This window comes from Poromitra crassiceps (genome assembly GCF_964638095.1).
Source record: "Poromitra crassiceps genome assembly, chromosome: 4".
Lineage (NCBI taxonomy): Eukaryota > Metazoa > Chordata > Actinopteri > Beryciformes > Melamphaidae > Poromitra > Poromitra crassiceps.
This window is the reverse complement of record NC_139626.1, coordinates 21,566,939-21,582,217: the sequence shown is the minus strand read 5'-3', so window position 1 is coordinate 21,582,217 and position 15,279 is coordinate 21,566,939. Positions and strand designations below refer to the sequence as shown.

The window sequence follows — 15,279 nt, the reverse complement described above, 5'->3', positions numbered from 1 at the left end:
CAGATGGCCTTAGCTCTGCATCCCTCTCATAGCTCCGCCCCTCCTATCCCCCCGAACCCCCGATCTCGCCTCATTCCCTTGAAGCCTTTGGTTTTATATGGTGGATGTTGTGCGATGTATTCTCTTTGTGTGTCGTAAAAGTGTTCTGTTATCTCTCTCTTTGTTTCTCTCCTTGTCCCATCATTTCATCTTCTGCTGTCTTTTCCTGGACATTGTCCTTCTCTTCCCCCCCCCCCCCCTCTCTCCTCTGTCTCCCTCCCTTCTTTCGCTTTCTTTTGGATGGACAGATGAGGATTCGTGCCCAGTGCACATTGAGGACTAGGTATGGAGTTATGGCTAGCCGGTAGTTTAGACTCCAGGGTCACATATTGTAGTTTAGTTTCCTTTAACCCTTGCACTGTAATAATCGCTCCCTTTTAATTAACTCTAACTAGTATTAGCTGTCTAGCATGAGTCAGTAGTATTTAGACTAGAGCTCCCTTTTTCTGCACATAGTGTCATTTAGTAAATATCAAATCAGATATAGAATTTGATGCAGCCCAAGCATATTTTATTGGTGTCTGGGCTTATTCTTAATCTAAATTGATTTAAAACCAGAGGAAAAATAATCAATTGCAAACAGAAATTAAAGGATAGTCTCATCATTTCCAAATCCGAACTCATAGTCGCAAACCAGTCATCCACTATCCTACGTATCATTCTCTGTGGAAGTTAAGTTGAGCAGGTGAAATGCAGCCAAGTCCTAAAGGAGTTTGTTGTAGTTTCCTCTAGATGGCGACAGTAGGACATAATCCCAAAGCCTGTTATCTCTATATATATCTCTCTCTCTCTCTCTCTCTCTCTCTCTCTCTCTCTCTCTCTCTCTCTCTCTCTCTCTCTCTCTCTCTCTCTCTCTCTCTCTCTCTCTCTCTCTCTGTCTCTGTCTCTGTCTCTGTGTCTCTTTCACTGTCTCTCATCCAGGTCTGATGTACCTCAGGGTCTACAGGCCAGATTTGGAGCCCCACCACCACCATGCCTCCACCAGCAATATCAACCTGGAGGAGCAGGGGGCGGAGACAAGGGATGGCCAGAGTCCTAAACACCCTCACCACGGACCACTCATTGTGTAGTACAAAAACCGCATGTACAGTACACGCACGCACACACACACACACACACACACACACACACACACACACACACACACACACACCTAAACGTATCCGTCCAGTGTCAGCTCTCCTTACCCTGCCATAGTGCTGCGTCGCTGGATACTGTACTCGCTGAACAAGGAATCCTTCCCCACCTGTCCACCTGCCACCAAACATCTCCTGGGCTGAATATGACTCTTGTTGCTGGAGCTGGAGCTCTGCTTCTCCAGATTGGAAAGAGGAGGGAAGAGGAACGGAATGGCATCACCTCTCCATCATCTGTGCACTTTTATCACACAGGAGCTCCTTGACTCTTGTGGGAGTGACTACCACCAAATTAGCCTGTTGCTACATTAACCTATCTGCATTTATTTATCTGTATTACCTGTTGGTCAGACCAATAACAGCTGTATGTTATAACACTATCTTTGGAAAACACATGCTGCCCCCCCCCCCCCTCCCCCCTCCCCTCCCCTCCCTCACCAGCCAAACAGTCAGGGGCTACTGTGATCGGCAATCTGATTTAATATTAATGTACTTCTTCTCTGTTATACATTGAATGAGTGGTCGGACACTATAAAAGTCTACACCGGACTACCTTACCAAACTGGACTGAACTGGCTGCCTCGTGTCTTTGGATCAGGGAGCGCCAGTCCTGGTTTCGCATGCAACTTTCTGACATCTCCACTCACTTCTACTTAACGCTTCGTCTCATTCCCCACCACGTGGCAACCTGCTCTGAATGTGAGCCAAGTAGTCGGACTTGTGAGGTGGTGGACGAGCCCTGAAATGGTGGACCATTTGTCCCAAAAAAAAGGACAGAAACGGACTGTAACAGAGACAGGACTCTCGCACAGAATGTACGAGGACGGCGAACAGGGAACTCGCAGAAGGGGAATGTGCAGGGAATGTGTTTGTTTTTTCTAGGTTGTCAAAGGACAATAACCTGCGAATTTGTGACCTTTGACACACGCCCCACCCCCACCGCAACACGTCACACACACACACACACACACACACACACACACACACACACACCCCTGCAGCCCCATCTTAGCATGTCAGTATTATCTTAGAGTGGAAATCAAACAACGTACCACCAACCAATAAAGATGCCGAAGCTGCATCCGCTCCTGATCTGCTCATGTAGGTAGAAAAACACTCATATCTGCCGTCCTTAACAAAGAGACCCCGTGTTTACACTGGCCGGCTACATTCACACATTCGGTTATTTCAATGTGTTTTCTTTTAATTTGCTAATATTGTAAGGGACTTGTGGCGAGACTACGTCCTACGGTGAATTTGTAAAGCCCAAACGTCACCCTCTTCTTCTCTAATATGCCGAGTCCTGCGCTGTGCAACAGACGGGGTAGCGAGTGCTTATCTCCTCATTTTTGTGGAAAATTTTTGTTGATTTGATTTTGTATAACTTTAGTGTATAGCTCACCTGTTGTTGATGTTCTACGTTCTGTGTTTTATTTGTTGCAAAACACTGTGTTGTTTATTATAACGTGGATGATAATATGTGAAAATTAGTAATGGTTCACATCCACAACTGAAAAGGGACGATATCAACATTTAATGCACTATTAGCTGTTCCCTAGACAACACACTTTGCGGTGCATGAGGCGATAGTAGAGTAAGCATGTTAGTCTAGGCCAGTCTGCACCCTTCTGTACTGTAGAACACCTAAGGAATGATTGATCACTGCACAGTGCACACACCCGCTGGGAACTGGAAAAGGGAACATCTCCACATTGTAATGTCATACTGGTTGCTGGCACCCTCCTCCCTTAGCGGTACTGCTGAGGTCAAGAGTACTGCACTATATTCAAGTATTCAAGCTGTCATGTTACCCTACAGCCATTTTGTGCACTCTCAAGATGAACCCTCCTCTTTTACAGTCGTCACGCATTTGATCTCAGAACACATAGACAAAGTCATTCTCTAGCGTCAGTCACCGTATGATATCAGAGGAGACGGGTCCCGATCCGCCAGGACCCCACTTTTTCTAGAACTGAGATGGAAAATGTCAACGAAAAACATCAGAAGAACAATAAAGTTTTTGCAACGAAACAGCCGCCTCTTCAATGTGGGACTGATCGATACGCCGTTAAGAGTTCTGTTGATATAAGATGTAAATGTTTTGGTTCATAGCGAAGAACATGGGAAGCTGCGTCATTTCAATTCCAGGACGTAACATGGTCATGATAACTGAAACTCCCTCCTCCAATCATTCACTTTGCAACCACTATGTTGTGCTCGTAGGAGCTGGTTTGGTTATGAAATATGATTATTAATAATTATGAATTATATAGCATTTTCTCCCCAGAGAGATCAACAGTTTTTTTTTACAGAGACATAATTGCTATGCAGTTATTTGTCTAGTAGGCTTTGTTTGATTATGAGTTGAAAGTCGAGGTTTTTAGATTATGCTGTCAAAACTTAAAGTCAGTGAGGTGTGGTGACTATGGGTCCCATATAAGCCAGTTGTTGTAGAATGGAATTTGTATCAATAACATTCTTCATCCCTTATTAACCAGAGCATTTCAAGCCAATATGAAACGGTGACCAAAGAATAAAATGAAGCCATCAGGAGTGGGGAAGTTGTCTCACAGAACTGCATTAGCCATACATATCCCTGTAAACAGAATTTACAGGGAGACTGCAATCATCTCAGTGTACACATGAAAACAGAGTTACAGTCAAGATTGAACATTTGTCATTAGGTCTTATAGGCAGAGAGGAGAGAGTAGAAGGGATAACCTGTGTGTGTGCGGGTTATGATTAATAACTCATACCAATAACTATATCTGTTATAGCTTATTGATTATGAAATGAAAACCAAAGGAACTTACATTTTATCCAACACCAGTATTGGTATTTCATGAAATATCACTTAAATTCTACATTAAATAGCTCCAAATTAGTTTATAAGAGGAGAGATTTTAATGATCCTTCTTGCTCAGATAGGCTGCTGCGGGTGTAGGCTGGTGATGAGAATGAGTGGCTGTTACTGGAGACAATGTGCATCATGTCATTACTGTGTTTCTTTGGGGGTGCTCATGTTCCACTGTAATCAAATTGCACCCACATTTGACAGTAAATGTCCCATTTGTACTTTGACACGCCCACCCACATCTGTCCAGAGAAACACACACTCACAGATAGACACACACACACACACACAAACAAATACACGTACACACAGGCTCTGACCTATAGATCCAATCTCATCAGTGTCATATGTTTAACTGAAATTGTTGTGAAGAGGCACTCAGTTCATATTATCTGTCCTTTCAGATGGACAAATCCTTTCCTCCTGTCTGCTTGAGCTGTGCTGTAACTCATCTCATCACTCAGCCTTTAAACCAATCACATTCATTCTCACCAGTGTCAATGATCAAGCCTGAACCTACTATATCTTATACAGCATCTCCTGCAGGCCCGTATCTAGGGTGAGGTTACTGGGTGGGCAATTTAAAATTTGGGGGGGGGGCAATGAAAATAGCCACACCAAAAAAAAACTCGACAAAAACTTTGGAACATTATTGCCGACAAGCTAGTATGCCATACAGTAGCTGGTACCAGGTCCGTTTTTAGCGGGAGCGTTTTTTTCATAATATTTTCCGAACCTATATCAGTCAATGCAACCATGCCTACCAACGGCGAAGTTTCGCTGAGCGTTATTGCGGTGTTTATTTTTTTGAACCACGGTCGATTTTTCAGAAATTCGCTTCCGACGTGTACACATCTGTGGCTGTGATTGACAGGTGGGTCAAAACTCGCATCGCAATTTCGTGCCGTATATTCGCATCGCCCTTGATGTGTAAGGACCTTAACACTAAACTGTTCCACTAGGTGTCCACATTGTGCTGTGGGTAACCTAAGTATGAACTTTCACTCGGGATAGGCCAATGTTTACAAAACTCCTATTATTAAAACTATTTGCAAACTAACTATGTACATACAACCTAACTAACAAACTAACTATTTACACAACTGTTATTATATTCACAAGACTTTGTCTTAAAAGTGAAAAGAAAACAACTTTGAAAGCAGATTGATTTACCATAAAACTTAAAAACATCCTTCATCCATAATTTCAATAATCAACTCCATAACAGTTATTTTCACTGGATGACCTTATTTCTCAAATCAAATTAAAGACTAGTGCAGTGAGACTTAACCATAGCTAAAAACTATTTGCCATTTAGCCTTCAAACCTATATTTACAAGACTTTTAGTCTTATTCAAACTCAAACTGAAATTAAAACTTTGAAAGCAGATTGACTTTGTTAACAAATAAATAACAATCCTTCATCCATAGTTTAAAATACTCAACTCCATAATATTCTTTTCATTGGATGAGCTTATTTCTCAAATCAAATTAGAGCTATAACTACTGTTAGGTGCCCTAAACTAACTAACCCAGTGGTCTCCAACCTTCGGGTCGCGACCCTAAGTGGGGTCGCCTGGAATTCAAAAAGGGAGAGATAAAAAAAAAAAAAAAAAAAAAATTGGGGTGGGCAAGATTAATTTTTGGGTGGGCATAGCCCACCCCTGCCACCCCCTAGATATGGCCCTGATCTCCTGCCTCCCTCCTCTTGTCTTCCCGTTACCCAATAACAACGTCCATGCTGTTGGCCGTGGGAGGGACTTCTCATCTCAGGCAATGAGATCAAAAGGAAGCCCACCTCTAATTGTGAACTCAATCAAAGGACATAACGGTGTGGATGTGTTGCTGCAGGCGGACACAGTCTCAGCAACACAGGCAGCACAGAGGAGACAGACACACAATCACAGGCTGTTAGCTGCAGTCACCATGCGTGTTGTTTTCCTGCTGCTCTTCCTCACAGGTAAGATAGACATGATGCTGTGTGCTGTTCCAGGTGTGTAGTCTCTTGTGAGGGGGAGTGGTGACCTCAGGTATGAATGGACCATAGGGTGTGTTATTTAAACATCAGCCGGTGTGCTTCATCCAGTAACACATTTGTCTTCTTCAGGGACAAAGGCAGGGAGGTCCTCATGGTGCCATCAGTTTCTATGTCCTTTTTTTCCCTTCATATTAACTCTGTTTACATTATGATATGTGAACTGTTTGAGGATGTGGAAGAGTTAACCGATATAATGGTGTGGTCAAACTTTGGTGAGTGACAATTCCTCCTTTTTTCCCCTCAGTCTTTTTTTTCTGAGAGAGGACAGAAGAGAGCTTTTAACAATGGGGAGAAAGGACATGAGAGTAATGGATCTAAATGGGCCGGAAATCCAGAAAGCACCTCTTGTAATAACATCTGCTCTCTGTCGGCCGGCTATTTGGTGTAGTCTGAAGTGTGTCAAACAGTAACATCAGGCTATCTTGGCTCACTTGTTGAGGGATCAAATAGCATAATCCGGAATTGAGTGAGGGGCCATCTTTTTCCAAGCTTTGTCTGGGGAGGCCCACAGTCTCAGACTTTGAAAACCCCCGGTCTACATAATGTTTTAGTTCTGATTTTGTGAGTGACTAACATATGAAAAAGGGAAATGCACAGAACTCAGACAGCAACACATACAGTGAGAGTGGTAACCTCTTCAGGCAAAAGGTTTTTGAAACACGTTTTCTCTGATGACTGCTGTAATCTAGATGGGGTGTCCTCTAAGAACGTGTGCAGCTACCAGGATGTCCTAAACTACCTGAACCTGACTAAAGGTAATGAGGTGTATACAGTGACACGGCCCGTTCTGGACCACACACACCGCACCATGGTAAAACTGGATGTCATGCTCTATTCCATTCTGGCTGTGGTAAGTAGTGTGTGTGTGTGTGTGTGTGTGTGTGTGTGTGTGTGTGTGTGTGTGTGTGTGTGTGTGTGTGTGTGTGTGTGTGTGTGTGTGTGTGTGTGTGTGTGTGTGTGTGTGTGTGTGTGTGTGTGTGTGTGTGTGTGTGTGTGTGTGTGTGTGTGTGTGTGTGTGTGTGCGTGCGCGTGTGTGTGTGTGTGTGTGTGTGTGTTTGATCATATGTGTGTATGTCTTGTGTATGTATGTCACGTGTGTATGCAGACAGTTGCAAGGTTAAGTGTGTAGGCTACATGTGGGTGTTTGCTGTAGTGTGTCTTGTTTATATTTATTCACAGATTGAGAAAACCCAGACATTCGTTCCCTTCCTCTGGATATTAATGGTTAGTTGCCTCAATGAATCAAAGAGTATTTTACAAAGTTTACATGTAGATGGTTCATTCAAAACATTCAAATATGTTCTTCTCGTTCTTTCTTTTTGTCTTTACCTCTTAAAGGTACATTCAGCAACGTTTTTGTGTTAAAATAAGTGTTGAATGGCTCTATATTTTGACAGCAATCAGTGACTTGAAAACCCCCAACTCCCCGCTGTCCTCTATCTCTCTCCTGTAGTCCTGCAGGCAGGGCGGAGGTATCTCCACAACTGTAACTCGTAGAGACTCATGGATTCGGGGTGAAAAAATACATAGTCGTTTATAGGCATCGCGATCTGACCTTCCGTTTCCCAGAAAATGTAAACTTTTCTCTGGATTTATTGGATAGATTGGATAGTTTGAGGTCAGCGCCAATTTTCATCCAATCAGAGAAAGGTTGACATTTTCAAACGGAAGGTCGGATCGCGATGCCTATAAAGGAGTATTATGTATTTTTTCACCCCAAATCCATTGCCGCCATCCGTGAGTCTCTACGGTTGTGTCCACCCAGCATGCAGGACTACCAGGAGAGAGATAGAGGTCAGTGGGGGGGAGGGTTTCAATTCACTGACCAAACACTCAAACAATTTCAGTGATTGCTGTCAGAATATAGAGCAATTTAACACTTATTTTACCACAAAAACATTGCTGAATGTTGTACCTTTAATGACAACATTGACACTTAGTCGATCTTTCATTTGCAATTTGTCGGGAACTCAGTCTCTCATTTGTTGGTAATTGAGCTGTAATTGTCTGTAGACATGGAACAATGAGCTCATCTCCTGGGACCCTAATGACTTCTGTGGAATCAAAGAAGTTTCAATTCCCAGAGCAATGCTGTGGAGACCAGACCTCTTCATCTATGAAATGTGAGCTGAGCAGAGATGCACACGCACGCACGCACGCACGCAGGCAGGCAGGCAGGCACACACACACACACACACACACACACACACACACACACACACACACACACACACACACGCACACACACACACACACACACACAGTAGCCTACTGTTCACACATAGTCTGACAGGAAGTATACAACAAAAACACTGGAACATATTAACAGGAAAATAAAGCATAACAGACATGATCGTCACATCTGTGTGATCTGTGTGTGTGTGTGTGTGTGTGTGTGTGTGTGTGTGTGTGTGTGTGGTTGTGTGCGTGCGCCTGTGTGTGTGTGTGTGTGTGTGTGTGTGTGTGTGTTGTCCCAGGACAGAGAAGGATGACGCTCCTGAGAGTCCCTACATGTACGTGTCCCATGATGGGACTGTGAGTTTTGAGGAAGACATGAAGGTGGTCAGCTCCTGTCAGATGGACATCCACAAGTTCCCCTTCGACACACAGCAATGTAACATCACTGTTGGCTCCGCAATCCACAAAGGTGAGGGAGTGAGCATTTGTGTGTGTGTGTGTGTGTGTGTGTGTGTGTGTGTGTGTGTGTGTGTGTGTGTGTGTGTGTGTGTGTGTGTGTGTGCGTGTGTGTGGCTTCAGACAGTCGGTGTTAACTGTATCCCTTCTTTCTTCCAATTCCCTGCCTATACCTGGTTTCTCTTCATATCCTCCGCTCTCTCTGCTCCTCAGTCGAAGAAATGCAGCTGCTCCCTATCTCCAACTCGTCTCGGGCCACACATGATTCCCGTGAGATGATGGTGACCCAGGGAGAGTGGGTGTTCCTCAGCCTGTTAGTCACCAACGAGACTCTCAGCTACCACCAAGGACAGTGGGAACAATTAGTATACACTGTATGCAACCTAAGGGCTTGAAGAGATACACACAGGCTTCTGTTTTTGATTCCAACCTGTTGTACTTGGCAGATCCAGCCTGACCCTTGACCTTCTCCTCCTAGATCACCATGAAGAGAAGGCCCCTCCTCCATGTCATCAACTTCCTGTTGCCCATCGGGTTCTTCCTGAGTGTGGATCTCGCCTCATTCTTCATCTCAGATGATCGGGGGGATAAGCTGGGCTTCAAGGTCACCATGCTGCTGGCCATCTCATTCCTACTGCTCATCTTAAATGATATCCTGCCTGCCATGTCCAACAGGACTCCACTCATAGGTACAACACACACTCACACATTTAGCTTATCCATCCATCCATCATCCATCCATCCATCCATCATCCATCTTCAACCGTTTATCTGTGATCGGGTCGCGGAGGTACTGTTACCCCTTCCCTTTCCCTGGCCATAGCCAGCTCTGATTGAGGGATCCCAAGGCGTTCCCAGCCCAGCGTGGCCCTCGGTCTGCCCCGTGGTCTCCTCCCTGCTGGACTTGCCTGAAACACCTAAGGAGGGAGGCGACCAGGTGGCATCCTGACCAGATGCCCGAAACACCTAAACTGGCTCCTTTCTACGCCAAGGAGCATTTAGCTTAACTCATTGGTTCCCAAACTGTGGTCTCCGCCTGGTGGTCTGTCAGAGCTTTTTTTTTTTTTTTACATACACATTAACCCTGAAGAGGAGACTTGGGCAGATTTTCGGAAATATCGCAATATCTGGGAAATATCACAATTTTTGAAATCTAATTACAGAGGCTGTAGCGGGCTCAGTTTTAAAGCCAGAGTGAAGTTACTGGTATATGAAACTAGAAGACCTAAGGCATCGATTGGTACCAACCATGTTATGCTAGCTTGTCGGGAAGGTAGCTAAATAACGCCCTAAGATTAGGCAAAATTTTGGTGAGGGAACGAACATTTTTAAAGGGGTCCTCTTTTTCATAGCCTATTGTTGGCAGATAGGTATTTGTAACAGCTTATTAGTTGACATTCAAGTTTATTAGTTGAGATTCAACAAACACATTTTGTTGTTTCCCGTTCCTCACACCTGCACCTAGTGTAATATGTAGGTGTGTTCATGAATTGTCACATATTATACTCCATACATCATCTGGCACAGGGTGGCGCCGTGGTAGCGCTGTCGCCTCACAGCTAGAAGGTCCTGGGTTCAATTCCCGCCTGGGACACTGTGGGCACTGAAGGTGTGTTCCCCCCGTCTTCAGTGCCTACTGCCTACAGCCCACGTGGGTTATCTCGTCAAAAAGGTCCTTTCTGTGTGGAGTTTGCATGTGCTCCCCTGGGGTTCCTCCATACAACATCGGTTTTAGTGGACCCCCACTAAAAAAAACATTCAGTGACGATAATAATAATTTATATATACAGTATATACATATATACATACTAGAAATTTGTACGCGGCCTCGCCCGGGCTCGCATACACAGCTCAGCCGCTGTACGCCTGAGCCCACAGCTTGGCTGCTGCGTGGCCTTGCCTGCTCTATTGGCATGCACAATTGCCCAACTTCGCATCACTGATTACATCACTCACTGATGACATCACAATAACTCAAGTGACCATCACTGACCACATCATGCTCAAGTGACGTAACTCAGCGCACAATTGCTCAACTTTCATAGACATTATGACATCATCAGTGACATCACAATTGCTCGAGTGACGATCACTGATGACATCATCCAATATGGGACAAAAATCGCAGCAAAACAGACAACACAGAACAGACTTACTCACTGATGACATCACAATTGCCCGAGTGACCATCACTGATCAGATCATGGAGTGCTCGAATGACATCACTCAGCACACAATTACTCAACTTCGCATGTCATAGACATTGTGACATCATCAGTGACATCACAATTGCTGATGACATCATCCAATGTGGGACAAAAATTGAAACAAACAGACTTCCTCCCTTTTATATGATGATGATATATTTCTTATTCATATCAGCCATCAGAGTACGTCTAACTGTTTTTCTCCTCCCAGCAATTTACTGCATTGTGATTTTTGCTCTGATGCTGCTGAGTCTCCTGGAGACGGTCTTGGTGGCGTATCTGATGGAGAAAGACTCTCCATCCCAGGAGAAGCTCCGCCTGAGGGACGACTGTGAGGATGAAGAGGACATTGACAAATCTCATAACTGTGACAGAGGTGAGACTCACTCTGGCAGAGGAAAGCTGACAACCATCAATTCTGTTTTATAAATTGTGGGCGTTAGAGCATTTCCTGTTACTCTTTCAGGTGTTAATAGTTCTAATATGGTTTCAATAATATGATGTTGAATCCTATTGCTTATGTTATCATTCATGTGTCAATAAAGCAACGTTTTCAGGAGAGAAAAGACAGAGACTCTGTGCCTGCATCTGTGATGGGTCTGCTGGTGACGCATCATGTGAAGGACTGCCTGTGGCTGCGGAGGTTAGGATTGTGTTACTGTTGAATAATTTCACTTTTGTTATACTTCTTTTTTGAAGCCCATATCGCATATCAAATCTCTACGATTCGATACACAATATGGGTCTCATTATACGATACAACCATGATACAATGTAATCAATAAAAGTATGACTGGGCAGAATTATGTTTATTTCTGAGACACAAATCTTTCTAGCGATGCCATTGGCTTCCTAGAGGATGTAAAAAAATATTGAAAAATTGTATTACAAAGTGCAAATAATATAATTTGGATGAAGAGGTTGTGAAATTGTGATGGGCAAGCTGTCTCATTTATGATTATTACAGCAGAATAAAATGGAGCTAATATTACGATTAATTTTATCGTTCCATCCCTAACTTCAACTTTCTTCTACCATATTCATTCTGTGCAGGTTGGTAACATCATACAGACAGGAGAGACTGATGTGTTACTGCAGATGCTGGAGGAGCTGAGGCAGCTGCAGAAAAGCATAGCTCTTCTCCTCAGCACCAAGGAGAAAGCAGGGAAGAATGGCTACTGGACCAGAGTGGCCAAAAGAATCAACATAGCTTTCTTCATTTTTTATTCCATCGCTGTCTCTCTTTTTCTAATCCTCATCTTTATCAAATGGAGCACTTAGAGATGCTATGTCAATGTCGAGCATTTACAAGATGTACTGCCTGTTATAGGCCTATTTTAGCCTGTGTGTATTATAGCAGTGGTTCCACAAAGTGAGAACTACTGAGCTGCAGAACATGATGTAACATTTTAATTATTCTAACGTTTACAACTGTGTTGTATTGTGTCTCTTTCTTTTTTTTTTTTACTGTATAATTTGTTGTGTGATGTTGATAATATGTATGTACTCTATGGACCCCCTGTGTGTCTGGAATAAAGTTTGAATTGAATTGAATTGTGTACAACAGTCTTATTTAACCGTTGTATGTCCCAACACCCATTTCTGTACGTTTGGGTTTTATGTTTGTCGATCATTTTGTCTGTGTTAATGCATATGGCATACATTTCGCCAAGGGTGTGTATTTTTTGGTTAATTAGTTTTTACTCTTTTCCACCAGATGGAGCCATTTCCTCATGTTTGGCATTAATCACCTCCTTCGCTAAGCTGTCCGGATGCACAATTAACTGGACAAAGATAATATTAGACCAAAAAATACACGCTCTCTTAAAGCTACAATAAAATACACATAGGCCTACTCATAATGGACATTTTTGTGCAGTCGTGCACAATGCATGTGGAGGGCTCATATTAAAACATGGATGAATGGCTGATCTGTTCCTCTGGCTGGTAGCTATGGCTAGCTATGTTAGATAGCGTTTAAGTTAGCAAGCAAGATAACATTAACATTAGCCACCTAAAACCACAGTATCAAAATATATTTGTCAAAGTCATTTTGTGTGTCACTTTTGGCTCCAACCAGCCATTTATTCTGGCAATAACACAGGTATTTTGCAGTGTCTCATGGTAAAAAGCTAATGCTACAAGCTAAGGCTGCCTTGAATCGCCTGCAAGTCAGCCCTGATTTGATGCATGGGCTTACAGTGGCTAGGCCCCGGGACCCAGGACTTGAAGGGGTCGCTCGGAGTGGGGGGAAAAAGGGGGGTGGGGATCATGGAAAAGACATGCCTCATTGCATGTGCGTGCGCACGTGCACTGAGAGAGATGGATATTGGCAATTCTTTAATAAGAATTGTCTTTAAGCTTTTTGGGTGTTGTTTATTTATTATCTACTTGTCTTTAGCTTTTCCAACCTTTTGCACACAGATATGGTAATAATGATCCAAAATTATGTGAAATTGCATGTTTGTATTTAATTGAAAAACATAAAATTTTCATTGGGGGGAAAACCCAAATACGTGCACCTGTCTTCCACAAACTTAGGCAAAACACACTATGGCATTATTGTATGCAAATTAAGCGTGGCTGATGTTTGACGGAGCAACAGTTGAACAGAAAAAATTGTGTGTGTGTGTGTGGGGGGGGGGGGGGGGGGGGGGGGGTTGGGGGGCTTTGAAAAAGTCATAGCTCTGGGCCCATGGGCCATGGCTACTTTATTCCGGCCTGTGAATCAATCAAAGCAATTAGTTCAGTCTGGCCAGTCTCGGAGGAAGAAAGAGTGTTTTTGTTTTGTGAAAGGCATGATGACGTGATCAGAAGGGGAGGACGTCCTGTTGCTGAGAGATGCACTTTGAATGCCGAAAGCAGGAAAAGAGAGACTGTTTTGTGACCGTGAACCTGAACACACCCCTAGTGTAGACTTGCTGTTCTACATTTAGACTTGAGAGACTTTAATGACTTGGACTAGACTTGAGACTTGTGCCTCAAGGCTTGAGCAAAGTTGACTCTCACATACATCAGCAGCCAGCAGGAAGGGAGGACCGGCTACTGGACCCAAGTGACCAGAAGTAACAATACCGCTTTCTTCATTTGCTACATCATCGCTGTCTCCTTTTTTCTAATATTCATGTGTATAGTATGGAGCACTTAGAGATGACAAGACATGTTGTATCATTGTTGCAGTTTTGTAAGCTTTACTAGTAGTCGCCTGGTATGTTCACCATATGTGTGACAGTTTGTTCTGTCAACTATCAACTAAAGTAGGCTATTCACAGTTGTGTTGTTCTTTCCCTGCTTAGCAAGGCACTTACTGTATGTTGTTGTTTGATGCATTCATTTATGATTGTTGCTTTGCTGTTTGCTCAGAACACATTAGCGTCTATGATGCCAGTCTCACAATCAACTTACTGCAGTGCTCTCTATGGCACATATCATTAAACATCATGATTAAAGCCCATTTGCCCCTGAGGCTCTTTCCAACACTGCCTCCTCCTGTCCCATGAACAATTAGTGGATATCCGCTGTGGGAGTGCCCGCTAACTTCCGATGCCATTTACACTGACTAATAAGATGTCAAAAAAAAAGAAGAAAAAAAAAAGCAAGGGCTATCTGCTCAGACAATGCCCATCCGCTGAGCTCTGAATATAAGCTGCTTCCATCTGGCCTTCGTCTTCGTGCTCCCTTGGCTAAGAAAAATAGATATAGGAATTCCTTTGTGCCTGCTTCGATTCGAGCTTTAAATGCTACTTAAGAGAATATACAGTAATGTAACATCTACTTGATGTTTTTATTTATTTTATGTTCTCCTATACAATAGTTATATTGTAGCATTTATTTTCTGTAATATGTAGCGCTGTGTGGCTAAGTGTCCTTCTTAGACTGCCTTGCATTTGCACTTATCGGCCATGGCCTCTAATGCACTTTAAACTACACTGGCACTTTTGAACTGAACTGCTACTTTGTACTACGTCGTGGTTTATTGTGTCTCCATTTTGTTTTTATGGTTTTATGGTCTTTTTATGGTTTTTATGGTTTTACGGTCTATTTGTGTCTGCACTTTGTTTTCATGTTTTTATCTCGAGTCTTGTGTGATTTTATGACTGTTTTGTTTTTGCTCTGCTGCAACCCAAAGTGCCCTTCTGGGACATATGAATAAACTTGAACTTGAACTTGAACTTGAAAAAAGTTTGTCATTCAATTTGCCCAGCCCTCATCTAGTGTATACTGTAATCGGCATTGCTGCAACAGTACAGAGGACAAGATGCTACTATCCCTTGTGGCAAAATCCGAGGTAAAACATTTAGAAGCCCAATCCAGATTAAAAACAAGCTAACCAACAATATAACAAACAAGCTAACAGCAAGCTAACACGCT

The 15,279-nt window shown here is 43.2% G+C and overlaps 3 protein-coding genes across 3 annotated transcripts in view; all 3 read left to right on the top strand.

Moving 5' to 3' along the window:
• rnf157 (ring finger protein 157) overlaps nucleotides 1–3,173 on the top strand; it is a 24,039-nt gene extending 20,866 nt beyond the window's left edge. Inside the window, exon 19 of the mRNA XM_083634947.1 lies at nucleotides 961–3,173. Within this exon, the coding sequence (XP_083491073.1) occupies nucleotides 961–1,109 (149 nt within the window). The 3' untranslated portion in view covers nucleotides 1,110–3,173. The remainder of the gene's footprint in view (nucleotides 1–960) is intronic.
• grin2cb (glutamate receptor, ionotropic, N-methyl D-aspartate 2Cb) overlaps nucleotides 1–15,279 on the top strand; it is a gene marked incomplete at both ends in the record, with an annotated part of 353,829 nt that overhangs the window by 110,468 nt on the left and 228,082 nt on the right. The window lies entirely within an intron of this gene.
• LOC310774884 (5-hydroxytryptamine receptor 3A) lies at nucleotides 5,956–12,189 on the top strand (the record flags this gene model as incomplete). The annotated part of the gene is made up of 10 exons (XM_083634999.1): nucleotides 5,956–5,989; nucleotides 6,757–6,917; nucleotides 7,247–7,291; nucleotides 8,081–8,190; nucleotides 8,545–8,714; nucleotides 8,915–9,075; nucleotides 9,180–9,390; nucleotides 11,120–11,284; nucleotides 11,466–11,551; nucleotides 11,962–12,189. 10 exons carry the CDS (start codon nucleotides 5,956–5,958, stop codon nucleotides 12,187–12,189), a joined length of 1,371 nt encoding a protein of 456 aa, XP_083491125.1.